The sequence below is a fragment of the Embiotoca jacksoni genome, unplaced genomic scaffold, assembly GCF_022577435.1.
Source record: "Embiotoca jacksoni isolate LCO1_2020_lvr unplaced genomic scaffold, fEmbJac1.0.p SCAF_38, whole genome shotgun sequence".
In the NCBI taxonomy this organism is placed as follows: Eukaryota; Metazoa; Chordata; class Actinopteri; family Embiotocidae; genus Embiotoca; species Embiotoca jacksoni.
Window position 1 is genome coordinate 2,252,349 of NW_027185390.1, and position 27,969 is coordinate 2,280,317.

Here is a 27,969-nt window from a genome sequence, read left to right on the forward strand (position 1 = left end):
AGCGTTCCTGAAAGACAACAAAAACAAAAACAAAAAACAGGTGATGACATCATTAATTTATAAACTGGACACTGTTGCTCTGTTGACCACGAACGTAAACATCCGACACGTTTCCCGTAAGACGTGTTTTTTTTTTTTTTTTTTTTTTTGGGGGGGGGGGGGGGGGGGGTCACTCGGGACGTCGCATTCACTCCTATTGAAGGTGGGCTCGTCCCGGTTTTGTTGCGGGACTGAATTGACCTGTGCGGTTTGTGTACAGTTGCTCTTTCTGCCCAGTTTTTTTTGTCCCCGCGGGAGCTGTCCGCACCAGGCGTGGTGCTGAAACCGGGCTCCCCGGGGGGGGGGGGGGCGCAGAGCTGCCGTTTCCTCACGCGGCCGCACGCTTTCATCTCCACGCGGATTAAAAAGGCGGCGGGAGGGAAGGTGACGCGCGGCGCACCGATCACCGTCTACCGAACGTGGAGCTCGGCTACCCTCTGATGGCAACCGTCAGGATCATAACGACTTTGAGGCTTCCCCCCCCCCCCCCCCCCCCCCCACGCCGCGCAAGTACGAACGGCGACGGGGCGACTGACGCCGATAAATGCGGCTTGGTCGACGGTGTCGAATGTTGTTGTTGTTGTTGTTGTTTGTTTGTTTTTTTCCAGCTCCCCGGGGACTTTCCTGCTCATTTCTCTGTCAGCCCCAACACTGTCAGCACCCTCCCGCACGCGCACGAACTTGTCAATCACGTGTTCGTCCTGAGACCCCGCAGCGCCACCTTGTTGATTATTACCGGTATTTACACGAGTGATTACACGTCCTGGGGGAGACGGCGCACCTTCTGCAGCTGCGAGTGGGGTGAGTGGAACAAAACAAACAAACAAACAAAAAAACAACAACCTGCAGAGCAGCTCGGCTTGATTTGAACAATAACTCTAAATTATCATCCGACACGAGCGGGTTACAGTCCAAAAAAAAAATAACAACAAACAAACAAGGAGCTCTGAGTTACTCTCAAACTGCTTTTAATGGATAAACAGTTGAAATGTTAATAATAAATGGCAATAATTAAACTAATTGATCAAAAAAAAAAAGGGTTGAGGTGTTCAACTTCTGCGGAGGACAGTGACGTGGGTGTGGACAACGTCCACAAACTGTGTCTTGAGTTCACGAGACCGGGGGACGTGGACAGCTCGGGGGAGCCCCGCATCTGGACAAAAGGCGTCATTCCCCCCCCCCCCCCCCCCCTCGTGCGTTCAGCGCTTCAAAACCCGGCGCCTGATCTCGCCAGCATCACTGCCCCGCGCGCCTCCTCCCTCCTCCTCCTCCCTCCTCCTCCCTCCTCCTCCTCCTCCTCCACCAATGGGGAGCATCTATTTTTTTCAAATTATTAGCCTCTGTTGCAGCACTTCGTCCTCTCGCACCGGTAGTAGGCGGTGTAGCAAAAAAAAAAAAAGAAACAAAACAAAGAAAAGAAAGGGGGGGGGGGGAGGTGGGAAGGCGGAGGGAAGGAGTGTGTGTGTGTGGGGGGGGGGGGGGAGGATAAAAAATGTGGAGGGAGCCCAGTCTCCTCCGAGGCTGGCGGACGAGAGAGCGAGGAGGCAGCCCGTGTGATGCCGCTGCTGCAACACCTCTGGAGGCGATGCGGGAGACGCGGTGCGGCAGGCGGCGAAGGAGCAAGACGACGCCGCTGCTACGACGACAGCAGCAGCAGCAGCAGCGCCTGACGGGGACCCGCTGATTGAAAGAGAGAGAGAGAGAGACGGAGAGACAAAGAGACGGAGAGACAAAGAGACAGAGAGAAAGAGACAAGACAGACGGCCAGCGGTGGAGAAGGAAAAGAAGGAGGGGAGGCGACCGACCAGCACCGGGGATTAGACGGAACCCTTCCGGCTTCGACGCCTGCCGACGGACACCCCCACCCCACCCCCCCTCCACCAGCTTCCAGCCACTGTTCCCCCTAGGGAGGGGGGGAGTGAAAAACCCCAACATCTACACCTTGGTGGGGATGGATGCGCATTCAGGTAGCTCCCCTCTTTCCCTCTCGTCTGCCTTTTTTTTGTATTATTTTTTTTTTTTTTGGTTGTTGTTGTTGTTGTTGTTTTCATAACTACACAAATGCAGGAATAAGATTTCATGTTTTTTTTTCATGATGGAGACACTAGAAAAAAAAAAAAAAAGGTGCCGGTGGAGGAGAGGAGAGGGAGAGATGGGAAGGAGGGGGTGGGGGGCGGAGGAGGGGGTGGGGGTGGGGGGGTGGCCCGTATGAATTGTAATGCGCTGGATTCAAACGCAGTGGAAGGTTTACACAATAGGATTCGTACCGCAGGAAACAATTTCCCAGCCGCTCGCTCGCCCGCCCGCCTCTCCTCCAGCCCTTTTTTTGTGGCGTTCCTGTAAAGCGTCGCGGTGTTTTCCCGACGGTGAAGAGTTGCAGGTTGCAGGTCGCGGCCGCGTTGAAGCCCGGATCGTCCCGCCGCTTGATTTACCGATTCCTCGTAATGGTCTGCGTGCGGCGAGGTAAACGACTTTTCCCGACGCGGGTTTCCGGTCCCCGGACGTGTGCGGGTTCTTCCCTTTTCTTTTTTTTTTTTCTTTTTTTTTTAAAGACGCCGTCAAGCAGCCTTTCGTTTACGTGGAGATTCTGTGATGCCGATTTGTTCTCTTTCTTCTTTTTTTTTTTAATATATTTTATTATGTGTGTGTGTGTGTGTGTGTGTGTGTGTGTGTTCCAGCTGTCAACAACAAAGTGAGCAGGATGTCAGTCACGGCGAGCCTCGTCTTTTCCCTCCTGCTCCTGTGCGGATGCCAAAACAGGTAAAGTACATGACGCTGACTCCGTCAAAGCAGGTTTCTTTGCGTTTGACGGCCTCGTCGCGACGCTCTGCGGCCTCCGAACTTTCACACCGGATCCGTACCGTCCGTTGACACGTCAAGACTTTCTCCGTCCGCGGTTGAGTCCGAGCGGATCGGCGACTTTTGCGTCGCCGAATCTCGCCGCGCGCTGCGAACACCGTGCTCTCTGTAAACAAAACAACGACCAAACAAATTGCCATTTCTCCTTCTTTTCGAGAACAAAGGATGCGCCCGTCCTCCACGCGTGCCTCTGCTTCCTGCCCTAATAAGAGGGGGGGACTCATTTGTTTGCATTTGGATCGCGCGTCGAAGCCTTCATTATCTCCAGCGGTAGTCGTAAGCGGTACTCGCGTTCAATAATTAATGGCGACCGGCTCGTCCTCGATGCGGCGAGCTAATTAATCGCTACGAGCCTTTGATGTCCCGCGGTTTGGCCGACGCCGTTTTCCCTCTCTTTTCCTCTCGTCTCCCACCCTCCTTTTCTCGTCTCCTTTCCTAGCCTCTGCCAGATGACCTCGGAGGCTCAGAAGGAGGCGGCCCCCAACGACAACAGCACCGTGTTCACCAGGATCCTGGACGGGCTCCTGGACGGATACGACAACCGGCTCCGGCCGGGCCTCGGAGGTTTGCCGGCGACCCCCTTTTCGTTGACCGTTTGCCCGGAGCGCTCTCGCTTTGAAAACACAACGCCAATCCGCTCACGCGACCCGTTAACCTGAACTCCGCCACGGGCGACCCGGTTTCCTCCTGCGGTTTATCACGCGCCCCGTCGGCGGCGAAACGCCGCAGACGCCGGCTTTGTTCCGCTGTCGGCCGAGGCGAAGGAACACGCGCGTCGTTGTCGGAGGATGCCGAAGGAGCCCACGTCTTCGCCGCGGCCCGAATCCGGTGTCGCCGCGGTATTCTATTCACGCCGATCACCCTGGCAACAGGAGATAACCTTGAGAGCCAACAACACGCCATCCGAAGATGATGTCTTTTCTAAAGGATTTTTTTTTTTTTTTTTTAATTTCTTTTTTTTAAATGAAAGCTTTTTATTCTCTCCGTCTCTAATAGGCCACTTACTGCAGATCCTCCCCCCCCCCCCCCCCCCCACACACACACTAAACTTCTAGAAGCTCTTTGTCGTGCCGTCGTGACCCGAGTCTGCATTCAGACGCGTACGTGCCGGGTACTGGTCCGGTAAAAAGGATGAAACGGGGGGCTTTTTTTTTTTTTTTTTTTTTCCTTCTTCTTTTCTCTCTGTGCTGAACGCCTGATGTGTCATGGCAAAAGCCTGCGCTCGCATCCTGGTAACGGTTGCTACCCTTGACAAGAGGGGCCTATAAATATATCCCGGAAAAGCACTCGGGCCTTCGTTCAGCATTGGACGGGCTGCTCTCCGCGCGGCGACCGGTCCCGGCTTCTCCGCGGCCGTATTCATGAAAACCGCGGCACCTTACGTCTGTCGTTCGGTGCCCGCGGTTTCCACGTCGCCTCCGGAAAAAATGAGAGACAAAAACTTTCGTCTCGGCGCCGATCTGTCCTGCGGCGATCGACTCGGGAGTCCTCACGGGCCGTCCGACGCGCCGGAAACGCAACATTTCCCTCGGAACGGTTCGACGTCGAGCCGCGGTCACGATCTGTCGATCGGCTGTTAGATCCGCAGAAAACCCAAACTGTTCTTAACGTCCCCGGCAAAAAAAAAAAAACTAACCGTATTTTACAGACGGTAACCTGATCGTTCGTCCGCCGACCGAACGTGCAATCGAACACAAATAACGCCCGTCCGACACGATGTGTTCTCTCCTCTCTCCGCAGAAAATGTCACCGAGATCAAGACCAACATTTTCGTCACCAGCTTCGGCCCCGTGTCCGACACCGAGATGGTGAGTCCGTCCGCGGCCGAGACCGGAGGCCGCCTCGTCTTTGCCCGCTCGCGAACGACACTAAATGAGAGCGGTGGACTTTGAAAGTGTTCAGATTTAATGCGACGTCCCGGCCCGTTCCGAATGATTCATCTCTTTATTAATCCGCTCTCTCGTAGACGAGGAGGTTCTGCCTGGGTAGCGAAACGCATTAAATCTCCTCTCCCGTTACACCCCTCCCGTATCCCCGGCGCACTCTGACACCGCGGTGATGAAACTCCCCACTTGGCTGCAATCGACTGGAAGAAGAAAAAGAAGGGGGGGGGGGTTTATTGTCAGACGAGCGCGATCCATTAATGAATTGCGGCCGGACACTTAAAGTGTTCCGGCGCTCCGTGCCGACTCAACGTATTTTTTCGGAGCCGCTCCGTATTTGGCGACGTTTGATCGCTGCACAATCGCAGCTGATTAACGGAGACGCGGAGGGGATATTTACAGGAAACGCCCTCGTCTCACGTAGTCCTCGTGAGAAAACGATGCCGTAAAAGTGTCGAGGGTGAAACAAACGTATCCGTCTGCGACTCTTTAAAATCTGCAGAGCTGTCGCTCCCGTTTCGGCCGCTACCGTCTAACCGCGGCTCTTCTATGAGAAACGAAACAAAAACGGCATATTAAAACCTCCGTAAATGTTTCAAAACGAGCTGCGAACATTGTCCTTCTCCGTCCCAGGAGTACACCATCGACGTGTTCTTCCGCCAGAGCTGGAAGGACGAGCGTCTCTGCTTCAAGGGGCCCATGGAGATGCTGCCGCTGAACAACCTGCTGGCCAGCAACATCTGGACCCCCGACACCTTCTTCCTCAACGGCAAGAAGTCCATCGCTCACAACATGACCACGCCCAACAAGCTGCTGCGGCTGAAGGACGACGGCACGTTGCTGTACACCATGAGGTAGGAGACGGAGCGCTGACTCGTTTTCTTTTGTCCCCCGGAAAATGGACTCGCCGCAAACCCGCTCGTTGCGTTCGGAAGCGGCGTCGGTTCCGCTCGCGAGTCACGCGAAGGTTCGAGGTGCCGCGTCTCTTGAAGACGACTCCCGTTTATCTGTCGTGCCGCATTCGGTGGAGGAGGACGATGAAGAGGAGGGGGGTTTGTGAGAGGACGGAAAAATAAGGCCGACGACGCGCGTCGTTGCGGCCTCGGATTCGGAGAGACAAACCCACGAGGGAAAGTCTCCCGGCGCGGGGACAACGCTGACACCCGGTGGCCAAACGGAGGCGCCCGCGAGGGACGCCGACGACCGCGAAGGTTTCTTTAAAGGCCGTTTAGTCAACGCGCCGTCGGACTAAACTAGAGCGACGTGTCTCTTTAAATGCCGGTTCTGGAAAAGGAACGAGGAAGATCATTCATTATGAAGCGCGACCTCGTGGTGAACCTGGGTCGTTGGCAGCGAATTACTGATCGATTAGAGCCAAGACAGAGAAAGAAATAGGGCAACAGTGAACTCCAGATGGTGATCGCTTTCAACTAAAACCGCTCATTCTTCAGCTGAGACGCGAGTGAAGCTGCGTTATCCGTAAAAAGTGGTGGAGGAGTGACATTAAACGCGTTACTGTTCGTAACGGTGACCTTTTGACCGGAGAATCTGCATCGTCTCTGCGCCCGTCCCGAAGGAGTTAGTGTAGCCGGGGGACTTCGGAGGGAGCGTGTCACGTGACATGTCCGAGGGCGGGGGAGAACGAGGCCGGGGTGGAGGGCCGACTATCCGTACGCGAGCACCCCGACGTACATACATATCAGAGGAGGGGTGTATTTATAGGCGCCTCGCTGTCACGTGCGTAAAACATGAACGCAAAAGCACTCGCTCACATCCATCCATCATGTGTCAGCTAATCAGTCATAGTGACACTAACCTTTGACCTTAAGGCTTAACCAGCGTGTGTGTGTGTGTGTGTGTGTGTGTGTGTGTGTGTGTGTGTGTGTGTGTGTGAGCCTGTGTTCCCATGATCTAAAAATGCCATCAGCCTCGCTGCCACAGTAGAAACGAAGCAGCAGTAGGTTGCTTTTAATCGTCTGATTGTTACAGTACTGTGCTTGTCATTACCAGCAGAGCTTAACCACAGGCGGCAGCGCTGATGTTGTTTCCCCGCACAAACGCACACCAACCCACTAACACACACACACACACACACACACACACACAGGCCATCTGGGTACTTTCAGGTTACAGCTAACAGCAATCTGTTTCTTTTCATGTCCATTTGTACTTCCGCTTGCAGTGACGGAAACGAGGCGAACGTGACAACTCGTGTTTTCCGCCTTTTAACGCGTCGACAACTTGTGACGCTGTTAAATCCGACTACGGCTTTGCTTCCTGAATGCAACGCGGCTCTCAGAGAACTTGTCCTTAAATCAGGGAGTATCGACATTGTTATGGATGTTAAAGAGGATCAACAGTCTCCATGAGAGACATGAGGGATAAATGTGTGTGTACATATATATATATATATTCAACAATCAAAGGCTATTATGAGGCAAAACCTCTCAAATACAAACACAAATGTGCAAGAAAAAGTCTCCTCGTTTCCTAATACAACTGGCGTTACATGCGTTTTAATGTCATGTAAAATTAAGATTTCTTTTAACCTACGAAGATGAGAAACTGGCCCTCGGCAGGGTCGCGCTCACAACAACTCCAAACGCGCGCATATTTTACAGCTTATTACCCTTTAGATGTATTAAACGTGTCGGTCCGCGCTCGGCGACGTCACACACAGCGGGAGCCTCGTCTCTCTCTCCTCCCCGAAATGCGGCGTCGCCGAGAGGACGAGCGTCCGCCGTGAACGGAGCGAGCTCCTCTGCGTTCGTCTCCGCGGGTAATTCGTAAAGCGTCGCCTCCGGACTGCCGGCCTCCCGTCTAAACGCGCCGGCGCCCCCGTTTATGACACGTCCTTATCTAACCGTGGCGTTTCGACACCTCGGCCGCTTCTTCTTCTTCTTGTTACTTTTCACACCTCGGACGGGTTACGCAACCCCCGACGTCCCACCGAGACACGCGTGTCCCCGGTGGCCGCTGAGACGATGACGCGCGGCGGCGTCCGTTACTCTGTAGCAGGCGCCCGACACAACAAAACCTTTAAACGCGTGTTTTCTTGCGCACGCCGGTTTCCGCGCCGCTTAATTCTCCTCCGTCCGGCCCGTTAACTTCACAGAATCCACATCGTCACATCGCCGCGTTGCTATTTATCATCGTGCAAAGAGCCCAAAACACCCACAGGGGATTTCATTCAATCTGGGACAGATAGCTGCAAAAAAAAAAAATGAAACCAACAAACAAATAAAAAGGATAATTATGACGCGTGTGTGCGCGCGCGCTTCATTTATTTCATCTCGCTGTTCTTCCGGCCCTCAAATCGTAACGACCCGTCTCGGACCGTTGTGACTAACTGACGAGGAAATGAGATTTCAAAAGCTGCCGTTGTGTCTGTAATTTCAGCAGGGACACATCTCACCGGATAAATGAAAAAATGAGAGAGAGAGACGTCAAGTCCCCGGCAGCTGAAACGATGCACAGAGCTCCTGTGGAGGTTCCTTCTTTTGTGGAGGGCCGAACCGCACTGAGCCTCCGCGGCCACCGGATGGCGCTATTGACACTTTAATACACGGAGAGATGCTGCACTTGGGCCTCAATATTGAAGCCACTTGAAGTATAATACAAAAGCTCGGCGGGAAACCTTCCCTCCGTGACACTTTGACTGTTCGGATGTTATTTCATCTGACCGACAGACGTGCTGATTTGTTTCCGTGCCCGTTTTGCACCGCGTCACACCCGAGGGGCGTTCCTCATATTTTGTCCCTCCTGTTTCGACGAACGGGGCCGACCGCGTACCGACGGCCTCCTAAACGACCTTCGCCGTAAAACAACGCGGCCGCGGATCGGACCCGATGACGTCTGAACGTCGCGCGGTAAGATTCGCCGTCGGGCCGTTGGGTCGCCGCTGCGGCTCCCGCAATTGGGCCGCCGAGCCTCGTTTACACGTTTAAAGGTGAACGCGAGGCCGAATAACACGCTGACGGATTCCGTTCCCGAGTTAATGACACGCACCGTGTTGCATTTGTTTTGTCTCAGACTGACCATATCGGCGGAGTGCCCCATGCAGCTGGAGGACTTCCCCATGGACGCGCACGCCTGCCCTCTCAAGTTTGGCAGCTGTGAGTACCGTCTCCCGCTGTGAATGTCTCCCTCTATTTTCATCTCTTTTTTCCTTTCCCTTTACCGCACTGTGTATAATAATCCCTGCTATTGTGCTGTGCAACGGTGATGTTCGCACTGAGACTCGGAGTCTAAACGCAGAGAACAATGAGGCCTTATTGTGGGTAATTAACGCGCCGCCGCTTTGGCGGGGCGTCCGTTGAATAGTCATTATCGAGATTGCCAAGTCTGCGTCCTCTCGCGTTAAAATCGTTTTCGATCGCCGTTTGTCGCTTTTCATTTTGCCGCTTTCCGGTGACTACGAGCCTAATTATCCCCATTTTTTAAGCTTAAAGTTGAAATCTGAGAAGTGACGTGACTTTAACGTCGGCTGTAAACCGAGCGGAAAAGCTTTTTGGAAAAGGTGTGTTTCAGAGTGACTTTTTACAATTAAAATGGGCGGAAAATCGCGTCCCAACTACAGTTATCCTGACGGCCCGCTTTCCCCGTCCAGATTTACAACTCTCCTTCGCCGCGACGCCGTAGAAGAAGAGGAGCGATTACCGAACGTTTGCCGACGCCTCGTTTGGCCGGCGTGGACATTTATAGCGACTTCGGTGGCCCTGAGAGTATTACGAGACGGATCTGGCCGCCCGTCGCACCTTGAGAGCCCGTTGAGCTAAAAGGATGACGCTCTTATCCCCAGATTTCAGCGAGACCTGCTCTGTCCACACTCGCTATGTCAGAGCAGCGCATTTGACTGCAATCCAATTAGAGTGGAAGGAGCTGGTGGGTCTCCCCGTGGCCAACTCCCACCTCATCGGCCTGAAAGGCGCAAGTGTTTCATGGGAATAATGTGTTGTTGGTGACACTGAGTGATAGTTTTACAAAGCAAATATTTATAAATGACATTTATAAAGGTCAGAATAATCTTCACAGTGCGCATTCGTACAACCGTCCTCCGTGGGCCATTTATCACGCAATTAAAGTCCTTTATTGTGGCCCGCTCATTTAGCAGCAGGTCTTCTTCTCCTATTTCCCCCTTGGGGATTAATAAAGTAACTATCTATCGATTGATCGAGGCGGTTGTGAAACTCCGCGATGAACCGTCTCGATAAAAAAAATAAATAAATAAAACGCCACGACCGTTCCGAGCGAAAGGCCGGGCCCCAATCGCGGGTCGCCGAACGACAGCGGCCCGACAAACTGGCCACCTGACGGTGACCGCCGGCCCGTCCGCTCGTTCGGGACTTCGCAAACACGCGACAGAAGTGAATCCCGTTCCGATTGTTCTCGTTACGCTCCCCGGCGGCGAACGCCCGAGTCACCTCGGGGATCCCCGTCGCCCGAGCTGAACGACGAGCGACCTTCGGGATGACGACGCGTCCTCCCTAAGCTGCCGTCAGGAAGCCTCTCCCGTTTTGGCTGTCGCCGTCTCTCTAACCGGCTTACCGTTCCGTCGCTTCGTGTCAAAAGAGGCCGACGCGTGCGGTGCCAAACCCTGAAAGCGAATTCGCCCGCGAACACGTTTTGCGTCAGACCGCGGCTCCCCGTTCCCGGCCGAGAGCCGCGGGAAGCCGCGAGGTCGGCTCCGTTTGCTTCGCGCGGGAGCGAACGGGTTAAGCGCGAAGTGTCCGAGACTTGGCGGAGGCGCGGCTCCTCGCCCGCCAGAGCCTTCAGCTCTGCCTAATGAGATTCCACCGTTAATCCCCGAACGGCAATCTAGTTCCCCTCCAATTCAGGCCCCGGCCCTTCGTCCTTCCGGTTCCCAAATTTAAACGTACGGTGTGCGGGGGACAGCTGTCCAAAGGGAGTTCCCCGAATACAAATAACTCGGGGTCAGATGTCACGTGCCAGAAATAACCGGGGCCGACCCCGTTACGCCACAACCGCTCAGCGAAATAAATAGCGGGTTTCCCCGTAACCTTATCGCGTCCCGTCGTATCCTCGGACGTGGCGCCGAGGGAACTCGCGCGCTCGCGGTTACGACGCGACGATCTGGCGCTCGGCGTTTCCGGCGATTGAGTCGCGACGCCGACGATTTAGCGTAACGGTCAAACGAGCGGCGGGACGACGGAGGGAGAACACCGGGCCGGCGCCGTACGTCCGCCTTTTCCCCGAATATCAAATCGCTGCCGAGATTTCCGGGTCGAGGAGACGACACTTGACAGTTTACCGTCGCTCCAAAGGAATTATTCGCATCGCCGCCGATATTAAACGTTTACAGAAACAGAAGCGTTGAATGAACTCCCCGCGAATCGTTTCCCAATTCCCCTTTAACCCGTCTGCTTTTCTGACTTGACGTGATCGTAAAAACCTCGACGTCTTTTTGCCCGTTTGTGACAAGACGGAAGAATATTAACGAGACGCGGCGATCGATTTACATAAACCATCCCTTTTTTTTTATCGTGTAAATAACGCCGACGTTTCACTTCCACGTCTAAACTCTTCCCTCCGGGCCGCTTGCGGTTCTCATCTTTTCCATATTTGGGCGCTCGCCGGAGGGCAGATGAGAGGTCGCTGTCGCCGTGGCGATCGGCGTGAACTGATGAAACAGCGGGAGAGGCTGCAGAGTTTGCGCTCTGGTTTTCATCACAAGTGTGATGCAACACATTTTTGCTTAATCTGACTCAGTCTGCTTCCTGCTCACCTCTGACCCAGAAGTGTGGTGTAAACAAAAATAGACACACACGCACACCCACACACAAGCAAAACTCTTCTTTTTTTTTGGGGGGGGGGTGTTAAACCGACAGAAAGTGTTAGAAACACTCAGCACTTGCTCACTCGAACGCGAGCAGCTACTCACAATCGGAATATGTTCACAATCTACTGCCATTAAAACGAAACATTTTTTATTTATTTATGTTTTTTTTACACCGTCTCGCCTCCATTTTGACTGCCTGGACGTGACCAAACTGGACGCTCGGAGTTAAACTGACGTCTCTCTCTGTCTCCCAGATGCCTATCCGGTCTCAGAGGTGGTCTACACGTGGACTCAGGGAGCTGCCAAGTCCGTGGTGGTGGCCGAGGACGGCTCCAGGCTCAACCAGTACCACCTCATCGGGCAGACGGCCGGCACGGAGGACATACACACCAGCAGGGGTGCGTGTGTTTGTGCTATTGTACTCAAATAGTATTTAGGTAGTAGTAGTAGTTGTTGTTGTTGTTGTTGTTGTACTACGAGGAGGAAGAAGAGGAGGAGGAGGAGGAGGAGTGAAATGGGCTGCAGCAGGAGTACGACAACTTCCTGCCAAAACGTTGGAATCTTTTGATGAATGCGTTCAGTCGGTCGCAATCTGCCACCTCGCCGCCAGACGCCGCTAAATCCTACAAACTGCTCCTTTAACGAACGTCAAAACAACAATTCTCCATCGCTGGATTTACCTCTGGCTCCTTTCCATCCGGATCACTTCCAGCGCGTCGTCTCGCGGCATCGTTTCCGTAAAACGACGGCTTTAGGAGCCGGAGCGACATGCTCCCCGTTACATTAAAATAGGCCGACCGCACAGACGAGCCCTCCGGAAACCTCCAGAAGAACGGATGCAACTCCCCCCGACCCCGAACGCCTCGTTTCCGCGAGTCCCCTTCGCACCGGAAGCGATGCGCGACACGTGGGATACCGAATAACGTCACGCGACTCATTCCAGATGAGGAAAGATAAACGCTGCGAGGGGAGGTGGGCGTGCGAGGCGCGGCGTAAATGTGGGAAACATTTATCGGGAGATCAGAGTCAATGAGTGGAGGCCGGTGGAGGAGAGTAGCCTATCCCTCACACAACCAGCTGTCTACAGGCTAGGACAGCCCTGTCAAACAACACTTATCCCCGCATGAGCCCGTGCACACACACACACACACACACACACACACACACACACACACACACACACACACACACACACACACACGTGGGGGGAGAGAGAGAGAGAGAGAGAGCGAGACCTGAGACCTCGGGTTAATCCTCCCCATCCAACCACCCATCAGCTTTTGCATAAGAAGATGACATCACAGATCAGCGAGGGATTGGTCGGGAGGCTGTCGCTGAGTGTATCTGTGTGTTTGCGGCTTGTACGTTTATCTTTGCGGGTACTAAATGTCCTCGCAACGCCGGCCGCAGACGCACGCCGGGAGGTCAGTTTGAACTTCGAGCACAACGACCCGGACTCGCCGCCGGACCGCGGGTCCGGGTTTCCGGGGCCGGAAATAAAGGCGGAGCGTTAAACGTCCGGCCCGTTTCACGCGGGCGCGACCGCGTACGTTCAAATCCAACGTTTACTAGAAAGGAAATAGTCCGGACTTCCGATGGAAGTTCGGTCCTCGCAAAGCTAGAAGAAGAAATGCGTGTGTGTGTGTGTGTCTCTATGTCGGGATTGGACAGCCTCGCTCTGACACGTGGGGGAGGAAGGGGACGGGGGAGGGGAGGGGAGGGGGGGCTGAAAGGCATCTGCTTAATACTCTTATGTAAAACGGAACTGTAATACACTTCCCTCCAGTTTCTAGTAGAATCATTATTAAAAGTGTGGATTTCCCCCCCTGCGTTTTTATTTTTTTCCCTCCCCCCCCCCTTTATTCGGGCACCACAGCTGAAGCCGTGTGCTTGCTGGCTGACTGACCCGGCGGTTCTGATTGGTTTCGGCGTGCTCGCCCGTTTGCTGGTTATTTGACCGGTGAATCAAAGACAAAAACGTCTCCTTCGCCGGTTGCCGCGGTCTCCGCCGACGGCAGACGCCGTCGAGCGATCGAATGTCCACTGTGGCGCCAGCTGCCATTTCTTGGTGTGCGCGCGCACGACGTGTAGATCGTCCGAAACATCCCACGACGACGGTCCGAAGCCTCTTTTGCCTGATGAGTCAGTAACGAGTGAACCCACAACTCGGACTGAAAGGACCAGTCTGTAGGACTTAAAGGGATTACGGGCAGAAATGAAACATAATATTCGTGACGATGTTTTCATTGGTGTCAAATCACCCGAAACACACAAAACCATGATGTTGAATGAGTCCTTTATATTGACAGGGTGGGAGAGGGGGAGGATGGGGGAGGGAGGGGGGTGTAGGTACGCTTCCGTGGAGCCGCCATGTTTCTACGGCGGCCCACGAGGGTCAAACCAAACACCGGAACTACAGAGAGCCAGTGTGCCATATTTTCAGCCTCCTTCTACCAGTTCCTGTTTTCCCTGACATTTTTGAATGACTCTCTTCCTCACCCCCCCCTCCCCCGCCTCCACTACCCTCCCCCCCCTCCCCGGCGGAGCATCGCCACATATCTGTCAACAAATACAGAGTGCGGCTCGCTTGCTTTTTTTTACAATAAAGCCCCTTTCAAGGTCATCGTATGTGTATTTATACGGCCGGCGGCCGAGTTGCCGTTACCTCGTTTGCCCTAAATCGGCGCGCCGCCATCTGGCGCCGCGACCCGCCGCGACCCGAACGCCCAAACGTGATCGGACCATTTCTATTTCAGCCGCGGGAAACCGACGGCCGTCGACCGCGCGGCTCTCCGGGGGGAGGGGGGTCGCGGCCGGCCCGGTGGGCCAACTCACTTCGCGTCCGTCTCGGACCCTCCCGTTACGCAACGCAAACGGGACGCTTTGAGATGCGCGGTCGACGTCTCGCGCCAGTTACGAGGAGCGACGTTTCGAGTATATCGCACGAGCTGCGACCGCTCTGGAAAAAAAAAAAAAAAAAAAAGCCCAGCTGTCGCCCAAATAGGAAATAAACTTTGCGTCTCCGCGCCCGACGGTCGGCCTGCTGCTTCGTCGGGTTTAGACGAAGTCGCGGAGCTGAAATTCAAAACGCCGGTCGCCCCGGGACCGTCTGGCCTTTTTCCTCGCGAGCGGTACGCGTACGCCGAAAACGGCGGACGACTTCGCTCCGGTCAGATCCGTCGGTGCTCCGACTCGGCCGCGACAACTCAACGTACGGCCGACTTCTCGCCCCGGTTTGGATCGTCTCTCCTCGAGCTTCGCTTTTTTTCCCCTCACGATCCCGATTCTTCCACTTCCGCCTTTCGGCCTTCCGCGTATCGACGCTCCGTCGAACTCTGAACCTCGTGCGTGTCGAAGCTTAAAATAGCTTTAAAAACGCTCGCGTTGCCGTCGGTCTTTAATTAGCGCGTCTGATCTCAGACAGCAGAACAGTTTGAGGACACGAAAGGAGACGTAAGTCCACCGGTTCTTTTCTTCTGAGACGCCACGATATCTTTCCCCAAAGAACTCCCCGACTTTCAAAGCACGCGAGACTTGCGGCGGTTCGTACGGTTCGTAAAGAACCGCCCGTTTTCGGGGTGATGTTTTTCCGTTTGGGTCAAAGTGTCGGGGATCCCTCGGCGGGCCGCGGTAGCCCGACGCGTCCTACTCACCAGTTGACCAGCATGGCGGCGTCGTTCCCCGCCATGAATGGAAGTTCCCCCCGGACGTTGCCAAATACAAATCCCTGGGAGAAAAGTAGTACGATCCACCGGAGGAACATGTTCCTCCTCGGTCCTCTGCCCCCGGTCCTGTCGGGATCCATGCATCAAGGGCGAAGGGGACCCCGGGGCGTCCCGGGTCGGCGGCGCCCGGATGTGTCCGGATGTGTCCGACGGCGGCGGAAGTCGACGGGGTGCTTGGGAGCCGGGCGGCCCGGAGTCATGAGGGCGTCAGAGGGCCCGGGTGATGGGGGAGAGGGGGGAGGGGGGGGACTACGGCCGCTGGGGGTCTCCGGACGGAGGCGTGGCGTCGCTGTCGTCCTCCGAGAAAACCCGCAGATTCCCCTTGCTTTGATGCCGCGGTGCGCTTTCTGAGTCTCGCGCGCCAGCCGGTCCCATCGAGAACGTGCGATCGTGATCCCGCAAACCCGACGAATCCAAACCGGCGTGGAAAAGGGAGAGAGAGAGAAAAAAAAACCAGGGGGAGGTGTCCGCGCGGCTAGCCCCCCTCCATCCCACCAGTGATTAGCGGCGGCGAGCGTCCCTCTCCGTGGTCCCGGACTGTGTGTCAACAGTTAGAAATCATGCTTCGAGTGGGCGCTGAACTGTGTGTGTGTGTCGGTGCCTCGATTGGCAAGCTGGGATGGGCGGGGCTTCGAGCTGTGTCAGGATCCCAGGACAGGAAGCTTCATCCCTCCCCCTCCTCCTCCTCCTCCTCCTCCTCACCCCTCTCACTCCCTCTCTTTCTCTCACTGATGGCAGGATGCAGATTGTAACCAGGGATTAGGGAGGTTCAAAAATCCGATTTCGCCTGGAGAAAGCCTCGCGTATTACTCTGTGTGTGTGTGTGTGTGTGTGTGTGTGTGTGTGGTGGGGAGGGTGGGAGGGGGGAGGGGGCAGAGAGAGAGAGAGAGAGCGAGCTGCTTGTGTACATGTGCCCTGGTGTGTGGAATATAGTCATTGGATTTTTCATAGTTTACCAGCGCCTGCAGCTCGCAGACTGCTGCTGGTGAGAGGATTTTTTTCTTTTTTTTTTAAAGCCTCAAATGCAATCTTCACTTGTTTAACTGAATATTGTGTCCCCCCCGCCCCCCGTCCTCCTCCTCCTCCTCCTCCTCTCCCCCTTCTCTCTCTCTCTATCTCTCCGGATTTACCTCCCACTGTCAAAGCCCAGACTTTAACTGCATAATAATCTATTGTCGCGTTCTCGCGGTAATTAACGCCGCTCGCGCTCCGTTTTCCCGGTTTTAATAATGGGTTTTGAAGTCGGGTTCGTTGGGCCGTTGCGTTCGGCCGAATGTAAAATGTTCTCTTTATCTCTGATTATTTCATTAGCGGAACGGGAAGGAACACGGAGGAGAATGGTGTGCGGCGCCGTCGCCGGCGATACGCGGCGTTCTCTGCAGTGAACTCGGTATCTCCGTCGCGTTCATAATTCCTCGACGCGCGAGCCGAAGCGCAAAACCCCCGTTACTGAGACGCCGTCGTGTGTCGGCCCTTCCTCGCTTCCGTTGTCCTTTTGATTTCCCTGCTTTCCCCCCCCTCAGGACAGTACACGGTGATGATGGCTCACTTCTACCTGAAGAGGAAGATCGGCTACTTTGTCATCCAGACGTACATGCCGTGCTTCATGACCGTCATCCTGTCCCAGGTGTCCTTTTGGCTAAACAGAGAGTCGGTCCCCGCGAGGACCGTCTTCGGTGAGCGAAAGCCGCTTATTTGCTCTTTACCTTTTTTTTTTCTTTTTTTTTTTCTCGCTTTCTTTTATTCCTTTTTTTTAAAATTATTATTATTATTATTATTATTATTATTATTATTATTATTATTATTATTTATCCCGGTAATATTCCCGCGATGCTCGTTCGCACTGGGGACGATAAAGGTCCGCTGAGCTCTTGTTAAAAACGACATTTCCCCTCGTCCCGGCCCTTCTGTTTGCACCCAGGGGTGACCACCGTGCTGACCATGACCACCCTCAGCATCAGCGCCAGGAACTCCCTCCCCAAAGTGGCCTACGCGACAGCCATGGACTGGTTCATCGCCGTCTGCTACGCCTTCGTCTTCTCCGCCCTCATCGAGTTCGCCACCGTCAACTACTTCACCAAGAGGAGCTGGGCCTGGGACGGCAAGAAGGCGCTGGAGGCGCAGCACCCAAAGGTACCGATTCTGGGGCACGGACGGGAACGCCGCTTTGCAGTGTGTGTGTGTGTGTGTGTGTGTGTGTGTGTGTGTGTGTGTGTGTGTTAAATCGCCGCTTTCGCATAATGTACGTCAGATTTGTCTTTACGCGAGACGGACCGTACGTCATTTGTACACTACGGTGAATAAGAATAAGAAAACACCAAAATTAGAAAGAAAGTTGATTTCTTTCTAACTTGTTTGACACTCCGGGCTAAAATGTCAAATCCTGCTCGCCCCTGAATATGACAGCGTAACAGGAAGTAGGGAAAGAGCTAAAAAAAAAAGAAATTGCTCCGCTCGCTTCAAGTCGCATCAATGAAACTAATCCGCAGCTCGCTGTTTGTCCGTCCCCCGCTGCAGAAACGAGACCCCGCGGTGCTGTCCAAGAAGCCCAACAACGTGTGCTCGGCGGGACTCAACTACACCCCCAACCTCACCAAGGACGTGTCCGTCTCCACCATCTCCAACACCACGTCGGTGCAGCTGCGGGCCTCGGAGACCAAGATGGCCGACCCCAAGAAGACCTACAACAGCGTCAGCAAGATCGACAAGATGTCGCGGATAGTGTTCCCCGTCCTCTTCGGGACCTTCAACCTCGTCTACTGGGCCACGTACCTGAACAGAGAACCGGTGGTGAAAGGAGTCGTCACCTCGACGTAATCGCCCTCTTTCTTCTTTTGTTTTTTTGTCCCCCCCCCCCCCCCCCTCCCTCCGAGACAAGAGTTTGTGAGAAGTTTAAAACTGGGGTGGACGAAAAGGAAAAAAGGGGAGCCGCCCTAAACAGAAAAAAATATATAAATAAATAAAAAAACCAATACCTGCGCTTGAAGAACAAAAACTATACTCAACTATCTCATTCAAGCACTTTGAATGGATGCAAGGCTGCAACAGAACCCGTTTCCTGTTTCTCACAGCCTAAAAAAAAAACAACAACAAAAAAAACCTGCTCGATTGTGGACAAACTGTTTCTCGGACTACGTCGACATGAGAGCGGGCGCTTCGCTTCTTTCTCATCTATCCCGCTGCAGTTTGCATGACGCTCTCCTCCAAAAAGAAACTCCTCTTTGTCTCGAATACAGAAAAGAAAAAAAAAGAAAAAATGTACGTGTTCGATCGCCGCGGCGACTGGAGGGATTCGACTCCGTTTCCACGCTTCATCTTTGCTGTGGAAATGACGCTGCGGGGAAATAAACGCCGCAATCTAACATAAGTTTGCATTTGAAAAGCGGAGTAAAAAAAAACAAGTGGAAGAAACATCTGGAGATTAACGCTGCGAGTGCATAAATAATTGAGTTTCACGTGTCTTTTTTTTTTTTTTTTTTTTTTCCTGTCCTCCCGCGGTGGGTGCTCGCGTCTCTCGTTGTTGTACATCTTTACTTGAGGATTGGAAAGCCCGCTGCCGAAGGCCCGGTTTCCCAAAAGCATCGGCTGTCAAGAGTCTCGAAGGAAACGGGGGGAAGAAAAAAAAAAAAAAAAAACTACCAGAAAGTGTGTGTGTGTGTGTGTGTGTGTGGGGAGAGGAGGGGTGGGGGGGGGAGACGAAGATTCGGAAGATTATTACCGCGGGTGCTTCTACATTTTTACACTCAATTCGGCGCGGAGCGTTTGGGGACCGTCCGTCGGCGGGGCGGGGCGGGGGGGGGGGAGGGCGGGGACCCGAGTTTCGCAACGCCACCGAGTGAGTGGGGCGAGTGTCCCCGACCCCGCTGACGCCACCGGACCCGGCGGCCCGGTTCACAAACAAAGATAACACAAGAGGGACAGAAAAGCTCGGCAAACCGATTGTGAAGACGTCCCGGGTCTCGACAGTCGCCTCGACGCCCCGAAAACAGTTGCGACTTCGCCGACGCTCACTCGGCCGCGAGTCCGCTTTTAAATGGAGCGCGTTGATTTTTTTTTGAGAAAAGGTCTCGTTTTTTTTACAACGCTGGTGAGACGAGGCCTTCAAGCCGCAAAGATTTGAGGAAATTAGGCCGCTCGTCGTAAGGGACTCGTGTAAATAGCCCTTTTTTTTTTTCCTTCACTTTCTTTTTTTCAACTCGACTCTTTGCTTTGACACAAAAAAGCCCTCAGAAGATAAAAAAAAAAAAAAAAAACACCAAAAAATAACATCGAGATGGTTGGTGTCTTTCTCTTCATGTTCGCGCGCGATTCTTTTGCTTGTCGTCGCTTGTAGAAGAGCTCGTAAAAGCGAGTAAGAATTTGTACGCGTTTCCTTTCCGCGCCGTGCTTATTGAATTTTTTTTTTTTAATGGGGAAGCGACGACGCGGCGCGACTCGGCGGAGCCGTCGGACGTCGGTCTCGAACCTTGTGAATAAACGTCGTCCCCTTTGCTTCGTGAACTTCCGGTGGACCTAAAGCGAAGCGACTGTCACACATCCGCTTTTATTTCTTTGTGCCATGATATCGTGTGGTGTATTTTGCCGCGCTGGTTCGATTGAAGGTGCTGCCTGTCTGCCTGTCTGCCTGCCTGCCTGCCTGTCTGTCTGCCTGCCTGCCTGTCTGTCTGTCGGCCGTGTTTCAGCGCATGTTGGCGCGCGGCGGCTGCGTTAAAGGACGTCCCGTGAAAGGCGATCTGTACGTCTGTCCGACCGGGGTCGACGCGGCAGCCGAGCGCAGATTACCAGACCTCGGTAACAACCTCCACCCTCTCTCTCTCTCTGTGTGTGTGTGTGTGTGTGTGTGTGTGTGTGTGTGTGCGCGCGCCTCCCCTCGCTGTTTGTTTCTGCTGCTTATGCTACATCAAGAGATAAGAGTTCCCCTTAGTTTCTCTCTTTTCCGCCCGCGGTAGTCGAGTCCTCCGCCATGGTTGAGCTGCACCGTTCCGGCCGCTGCTTCGTTTCAGCGTTCTTTAAGCCTCGTTTTGTGTTTCGCCACCAAAGCAAACGAAACTGCAGTAAGAGTTTCGGTCCCCTCGTCGCGCGAGCGTACACGGAGTCTCCGTTGTCCTCCGTGCCGGTGAGCCGGATCCAAACCTGCGAACCCGTCCCGTTTCCTAGAAATATCCTGTCCGAGTTCGGTACAGGTGAACACGAAGTACGTTCTTCATTTGTTCCGGGGCAAAAGCTAAAGACGGCGGGAAGCAAAAGCGTCGCGCCGGTCGGCGTAACGTTCTCCACTTGCCGTCGACGCTAAAGTGAACCGTCTCTCCGTGATGCCAGCCAAGAAAACGCCCCTCCACCCTCCCCCCACCCCTCCTTCCTTCAGCCACTGTGACAGACTCATCTGCCATACATCTGTTAGAAAAGGGATTTAGTTCCGCTTAAGTTGCTTTCGCCCGTTCGAAGCGGGGGCCCCTCGCGGCGAGGCGCTTCCCTTCCCATTTAAGCCCCAGCCGGCCCCTCGGTTGGCCCCTCGGTTGGCCCCTCGGTTGGCCCCCTGTTGGCCCCCGGTTGGCCACCGGTTGGCCCCCTGTTGGCCCCCGGTTGGCCCTCCGGCCGCGGCGACAAATGCATCGTGTTGTTTTTTTTCCCTCCGCGGACCGGCCGGACCCACGTGTGACGTTTTCACTTGTCTTTCAGCAACGAATATGAGGACATTTATTTATTATTATTATTATTATTATTACTATTATTATTATTATTATTATTGTTTTTTTGGGGGGGAGAAAACATCAAACTGAAACTTTTGCTTCCATTTTGCAGCCGTTGTAGCTATTAGTCGGGCTTTGACGATGTATTTCCTGTCACTCCTTTTTTTGTATTTGTTTTGTGTGTTACATGAAAAATAAATAAAAAGGAACAACGAAGATGCAAAGCTCACAAACGCAGCAGCGCGTGGCTTCGTTAAAATCGCCGTCAAAGCTGCTCGCGGAGGAGGGGAAGCTCTGACGTTGGGTCGTATCGATTTGACCCCCCCGCCCCCCCCACCCCGCTGATGATAAACACCGTCACTTCGTTTCTCGCCTCTCCGTTCTTGTTCCTTCTGTCGTCCGCGGTGAAATCCCCCCATTTCGTCGCCGCGTCCTGATGAACGGCGGAAAGCGACGGCTTCCACTTCGCCGCAACTCAGACCCTCCTCATTGCCGCGCTACGTTTATGTGACCGCTGTACTTTTCCAATTCGGGGGGCGGGGGGGGGGGGCCTGCACGTACAAACGGCGTCACGCCCTGCAGTGAACCGGTAGTTCCCAAAACGCCCTCTCAAGAACTCTTTGTCCGAGGTCCACGGTGATGAAATGCAGACAAACGGACACCGATTTAGATTTATGTTACGACTGCGTCAGAGAACGTAGTCGATCCGACTGAAGATGTGTTGTTTCGGTCAATTCCTCTGCAGAACCTGCACTTTTCATTTCATCCTGTGTATGTTGCCTGATAATACCTTCCCTTGCTGTCTTTGGATGGATATAATAACTGCAGCTCCATGTTTTTTTTTAGTTTTTTTTTTTAGTTAAATGTCGGCATTAATAATCAGTTATACTTCTGGTCAAGAGGTTAATCCTCTGGCTGCAGCACTGCGGTGAAAAAATAAATAAAATGAATATTGTGCTCTTGCAATTTCCGGCCACCAGGGGGCAGCGAAGTATCTGAACTGCTGCTGCTGTGGATCAAATAAAAGGCTGGCAGGTTTGTCGGATGAACGCTGGGCTGCTCGGAGCAGAGCCGGCTGTGACTCTGGAGTGTCAAAGTCTGAATGGGACCTCCAGTTGGGGGGGGGGGGGGGGGGGAGGGGGGTCATCATCAGGAAAACATTAATACCGACATTAAAAAAAAAAAAAAAATGCAGTACAACTGACTTCCTTCTGTTTTTTTTTTGTTTTTTTTTTAATTTTTTTTTTATTGAGTTTATGCTTACATTTGATACTCTTTAAATGGAGCACGGTGCAGCTTACTGCACGAGTTAAAGTATGAAGGAAAGCAGGGCAGAGTTTCGGGAGGTTCTAGTTCTTCTCCGCAGATCCCCCAAAAACCTTCAAAAGACGTTTACGTGTGCCACTAAAGGTGATCAAATGAATAAACAATGCCCGTGACGTAAGCATGCAAATGAAAGGAGGGTGTCTTCTATTGCTTTTTTTGTTGTTGTTGTTGGGTTTTTTTTTTCCTCCCTTCTGGATAATGTCATACAGTTGATACCCAGGTAGTCTGCGCGCGGGATGAGTCACGCGAGACGCTCATCGTCTAAAGGTCCATCACCTCCATCACCTCCATCACCTCCAGCAGCAGCAGACGGCGTCACCCCGCCGCTCTGGTGCCCACACAGGCGTTAGAGGGAGAGAGGGAGGAGGGAGGCGCCACTGGATCCTGTCGATTCCGATTCCAACCCCCACTCCCCCTCCTCTCCTCCTCCTCTTCTTCTTCCTCTCCGCCCCCCCCCCCCCCACACCCCACCCCACTCCACTCCACTCCACTCCCACCGCAGCTTCCCACCCCGTCCGTCGGACCGATCAGACTGATTGATCGTCGGGTGCCTTCCCGGAGGAAGCCCTCCTGCGCGGCGCAGAAGAGGACGGAGGAAGAGGTGGTGGTGGTGGGAGGGGGGGGGGGGAATGGAGGGGGGAGGCGGGAAAGTGGGGGGGGGGGTAGGTTGGGAAAGACCGCTACTGTGTGGCCGCACATGACGCGCAGGAGAAAGTGCGTGTGGGCGGATGAGGAAGTTCAGAGCGCGGATTGATGGTTACACACCTACTGTACTGGCACTTGATCGCAGCAGCGGCAGCAGCGCACCGCCGGGGTCTCCGCGCACCAGTTTCTGCGATCAGGAGGGGGGCGATCCGCGCGCATGGGAAAATGACAATCAAGTTTGTGGTCATCCTCTTCACACTTCTGCTCGTTCAAGGCGCTCGGTGAGTCCGATTCGCACCTTTTTTTTTTTTTTTTTTCCCTTTCTTTCTTTCTTCCCCATTTCCTTTTTTTTTTTTTTTGTTCTTCATTTGCATGATCAACAGCTGAGGGTTGTCTTTTTGGACGCTCAAAAGTTGGGCAGAAAATGACAATTACGCATTTCGTGTGACGGAGCCTGGCTGATTAATGCATGTGGGGTTTTTTAAGGGGTTTTTTTCTGTGGGTTTTCTCTCCCCCCCCCCCTCCTCCCCCCTCACAAAACCAGCAACCATTTACTGCTGCGCCCAAAATTCACAGTCTGGGATCTGACAGTCGTTTACAGCGGGGTTCAAGCCGAATATGAGCAGCATGCATCAGCGCTTGCATGTTTTTCTGCTGCGACAAAGTTTGTTTTTTTTATGACAACAGTGTTTATCCCCCCCAAAAAAACAAAGGGGGTGGAGGTTTAGTGTGTAGCATGATTAACACGCACCCCTCCTTTCCTCTCTTTCACCCCTCGTCGCACACACACACACACAGTTCTGATCTACTGGAATATGGCGACGACGACGAAGATCACCACGATACCGCTGTCAATCAAATGCTGGTGCCCAGGTCGCACCAGGAGGACGCCACGCTCATCCTCAACAACCTGCTGAAGGAATACGACAAGACGCTGCGGCCAGACATCGGAGGTAAGACCGCAGGAGCTCTCAGGGGCGCGCTGCCGCTGCCGCTACCGCTGCCGCTACCGCCGCCGCCGCTCCTGCCGCTGCTGAGTTTTTAAATGGCAGACAAAACTTAGTGGAGATCAGCGGGTCCAGGGGTCGCTGCCCAGGATGCGGATTTGGCGTCGAGCCCGGAGAGGTGCCGAAACTAGTGATGCTGTAATACTGGATGCTGCGAATGGGAGGGGGGGGGGGAGGGAGGGGAGGAAGGGGGGGGGGCAACAACATCACCTTAACCCTTTACTGGTCCAGATCTTCACCGAGGCTTTTGTTATATTTTCACCGTGCTGAATTCAAACCAGACTCCATGTTTGTTTGTTTGTTTGTTTGTTTGTTTGTTTGTTTTTTAATGGTTTTTAGAAGCAACGTCCACCATTTCAAACGCAGCTGGACGTATCCGCCGTTTGGAAACTCCGGATTTAGGGTTGAGTTCCGCACGTGGAGCAATTAGACCGAAACGGGTTCAGGGTTAAGATCGTTGTCGATCTACTGAAAAACAATACATGCTGTCAGACGGCGGTTACAGTACAGGATCACGGATGGTGGACCGATTCCCAAGGACTCGTGAATCGCGCCGTCTCCAATGAGGAGCGCGTGTCTGATCGAATGAGATGATTTGCCAACTTAAGGTGTTCCTTAATGGGCTGAGAAAAAAACCAAAACAGACAAGTGTGTTTTTTGGGTTTTTTTTCCAAGACGGTGACAACGTAACGTCGTTTTACACGACACCGCATTTGTACCTATCTTTGCCGGGCGAGGGCGTCTCGGTCTACACGCAAATATTAGACAAATCTGTTTTTCATTTCACTTCTTCTCTTTGGATTACTTTGTCAAAAACAGTCAGATCCAAAAAAAACAAACCAAAACAAACAAACAAAAAAAAAAACGCTTAACAATCACATGGAGTTTCGTTTCCGTGCTGAAATCTGAAGTAAAACCAAACCGGATGGACATTTTCTGATGGCTGAGTGACTTGCAGGCGGGCCTTCGAGCTGAACCTGAAACACGGTGTTTATCGGATGGGCTGTGTGTGTGTGTGTGTGTGTGTGTGTGTGTGTGTGTGTGCGTGTGTGTGTGTGTGTGTGTGTGTGTGTGGGCGCTCCAGTCCAAACCCTCCCCTGATTGCTGCCGCCGTATGTTTTTTTTTTTGTTGTTGTTGCTACGCCGACGGTGCAATCAGAGCTGGCCGGTTTCGGCTCCGGTCTCGCCGGTGGGCCTGCGACGAGCGCCGTCGCCGCCGCGGCGCTTCGGCGGTCGCTCGGGTGAAAGTCGGCCGGACGTGCCGGCGGGTGGCGTCGCGTGTTGGTGGGCTGCAGACGTTGCTGCCGTGCTTAATTTAAACTGAGGCATCTCTTCATTAGAGTCCGTCTCCTCTGTGGGGAAAACTCACCCCCCCCCCCCCCCCCTCCATTCCCATTTTGCTTTTACAGCCAATTTACAATCAGCAATCTGATACGTGGAAACCATTTGGAAACTGCTCTGCACTTTTTCTGTGTTTTTTTTTTGAAGTCCATGTCCTTCCTGTAGCTGCCTCTGATATTTCCTTTTCGTCACTGAAACGGTGAAGAGGAAACTCAAGTCGTCCTTCCAAAGTTTCTCGAACAAAAGTCATTTCTGCCTAAACGGGCCCCTCCGAAGGGTCAAAGGGAGACGGGAAACAATGATCTTATGTTATTTTTTTTTAGGTCTGAGCTTCCGTTTTCTTCAACGTTTTTTTTTGGACGACTGTCCAATGTCGCGCGTATCAAAAATCTTTTTACGTCTTCAAATCTGTATTTGAAAAGTAACCACCGAGTCCAAACTGTGCAATAAACGGTACTTGAGTATGAATTTGAAATATTGGAGACGGACCGACGTGCCGCTACTTTCCCCCCCCGCCGTGTGAAAAGTGTCCTCGAGACTCCGGCGGGAACGCGCGTCTCCAGATCGATCGCGTCTTTGCGCTTCCCGGGCGATTTAAAGTGACCCGGCAACCGGCTCTCACGGGGCGACGGCCCGGTGGCAATTTCGGTCCAGTTCCTTCCCTCCGCAGGACGGGTGGGGTGGGGGTGGGGGTGGGGGGGGGAAATCTCCCTCCAGCTCCGCTGCCGTAATTTCGGGTGCAATTTTGATGAGATCCAGTTGACAAACCTCGGTGTCGTCCATGAAATGTTAATGTCTTCGTAGGATAATGCGAGGCGGCGCGAGCAGGTGGGCGTGTGTGTGTGTGTGTGTGTGTGTGTGTGTGTGTGTGTGTGTGTGTGTGTGTGTGTGTGCGTGTGTGTGCGCGTGCGGGGAAACGCACTCAGACAAACGCACTCGGAGATGACGCTGAGTCAAAGACAGATCTGGGACATTTAAGTCATCGTAACAAAAAAAAAAAAAAGAGTGGGTTCAGTCGAAAACTGCTGCGATGAATATCTAACAAACACACACGTGTACGCACACGCACACACACACACACACACACACACACACACACACACACACACACACACTATAACAAGTACACTCAGAGAGACTACTGAAGGGAGAACAGTGTGGCTCATCTCCCAGATACACCTGGATTTTGCCTAAATCAAAGCCTTCCTCTTCACACACACACACACACACACACACACACACACACACACACACACACACACACACACACACACACACACACACACACACACACACACACAACTTCCTGTTGGCGCGACCGCCGGCAGCTACGCTTCCCTTCAACCGACGTCACGGCAACCTTATTGTTCCCATTTGATCTCCCTCGGTTTCGACTTGTTTTGTTTTTTTTTCCCTCCGAACTCCGAATTAGAGTCGACTTCGGTCCGACAGCGGCGAGGCGGGGATCCGGGACCCGGCGGCAGAACAGGGTTATTATCTCAGCGCCCCTGTTTGTTTTCCTCCCGTCGCTTCCGCTCCTGTAAAGTCAGCAGCGAGTGTAATCTTCGTATAAAGTGGGTGACTGGTCCGCTCGGGAAGACAAAAGGAAAACAAAAAAACCAGAAAAGAAAAGCGACCTACATTTTCCCCCCCGGAGCTCAACGAGTGTTGAGGCTCACCTCAACCGATGAGAAGCAGTTCGCCTCGGACGAAGATGAGATGCTTCCGTGTCCCTATTGTGTCACTTTCCTTTCGGGCCGACAGCGAGATCAGTGGGGGAGATCTGGGGGAGATCTGGGGGAGATCTGGGGGAGATCTGGGGGAGATCTGGGGGAGATCTGGGTGATCCTGTGCGAAGGCCTTAACACACAAGAGACAAACGATCCCGTTCACCTCCACAGAAAACCCCGATCCCTCGTCAACAGCTTAATCCGTCCCGCTGCCGTCTCTGCCCTCCCGCATCGGGTGCGACGACTTCGCTTCCCGCCTGCGTTCAAATCCGCGCTGACCGACGGCTTCCCGATACGGCCGGCCGCGTAATCCGGTTGCGGCTCGCGGGCGCGACTGAAAGGCTGTAATTGTCCGTCGCTAACGAGCTATCGATCTGCGCTGACTGACCGCGTCGCCGCTATCGCGTCCGCCATCGCGTCCGCCATCGTCGCCTCCCTGAATATGTCTGAGGTTAACAATTAAGTCTGCTGGAGGGGGGAGGGGGGGAGAGGAAGGGGAGGGGGGGGGGGCATATGAATAGGAGCTTTCTGCGTGTGCAGCTGTAACCAGGGAGTCGCTTTTGAGCGTCGGTGAGGCGACGGACTTCAGACGGACGCAGATAAAAAACAGGTGTCGGAAATAGAAACCCAAGCTGCTCACACACTGGTGGTTTGCAGCTGTTTTCCTCACTCTCTCTCACTCTCTCACTCTCTCTCACTCTCTCACTCTCATTCTCTCTCACTCTCATTCCCACTCTCTCTCTCTCACTCTCTCTCACTCTCTCACTCTCTCACTCTCATGCTCTCTCTCTCTCTCTCTGCACCTCCTCTGTTTCCATCTCTCTCTCTCTCTCTCTCTCTCTCTCTCTCTCAACCAATCACGCGTCCTCTTTTTCTTGTCTCCGCCGTCAACCCGCCCACACGTCTTACGCGCCCCGGCACGTAA

At 53.5% G+C, this 27,969-nt stretch overlaps 2 protein-coding genes across 4 annotated transcripts in view; both read left to right on the forward strand.

The window, feature by feature from the left end:
- Positions 1-1,515: 1,515 nt before the first annotated feature.
- Positions 1,516-18,974, forward strand: LOC138208455 (gamma-aminobutyric acid receptor subunit alpha-5-like). Of its 3 annotated transcripts, none has more exons than XM_069166326.1 (10): positions 1,516-2,006; positions 2,718-2,799; positions 3,338-3,462; positions 4,639-4,706; positions 5,415-5,635; positions 8,814-8,896; positions 11,835-11,978; positions 16,829-16,981; positions 17,227-17,438; positions 17,823-18,974. In XM_069166326.1, exons 1-10 carry the CDS (start codon positions 1,991-1,993, stop codon positions 18,120-18,122), a joined length of 1,404 nt encoding a protein of 467 aa, XP_069022427.1. In that variant the 5' UTR covers positions 1,516-1,990; the 3' UTR covers positions 18,123-18,974. The 3 variants fall into 3 exon arrangements, with proteins under 3 accessions (XP_069022427.1, XP_069022429.1, XP_069022426.1); XM_069166325.1 differs by lacking the exon at positions 1,516-2,006 and adding an exon at positions 2,287-2,502; XM_069166328.1 differs by lacking the exon at positions 3,338-3,462 and having other exon boundaries at positions 1,517-2,006.
- A 4,030-nt stretch (positions 18,975-23,004) lies between these two features.
- Positions 23,005-27,969, forward strand: part of LOC138208451 (gamma-aminobutyric acid receptor subunit gamma-3-like) — a 53,206-nt gene continuing 48,241 nt past the window's right edge. Inside the window, exons 1-2 of the mRNA XM_069166320.1 lie at positions 23,005-23,247; positions 23,765-23,919. Of these exons, the coding sequence (XP_069022421.1) occupies positions 23,075-23,247; positions 23,765-23,919 (328 nt within the window). The 5' untranslated portion in view covers positions 23,005-23,074. The remainder of the gene's footprint in view (positions 23,248-23,764; positions 23,920-27,969) is intronic.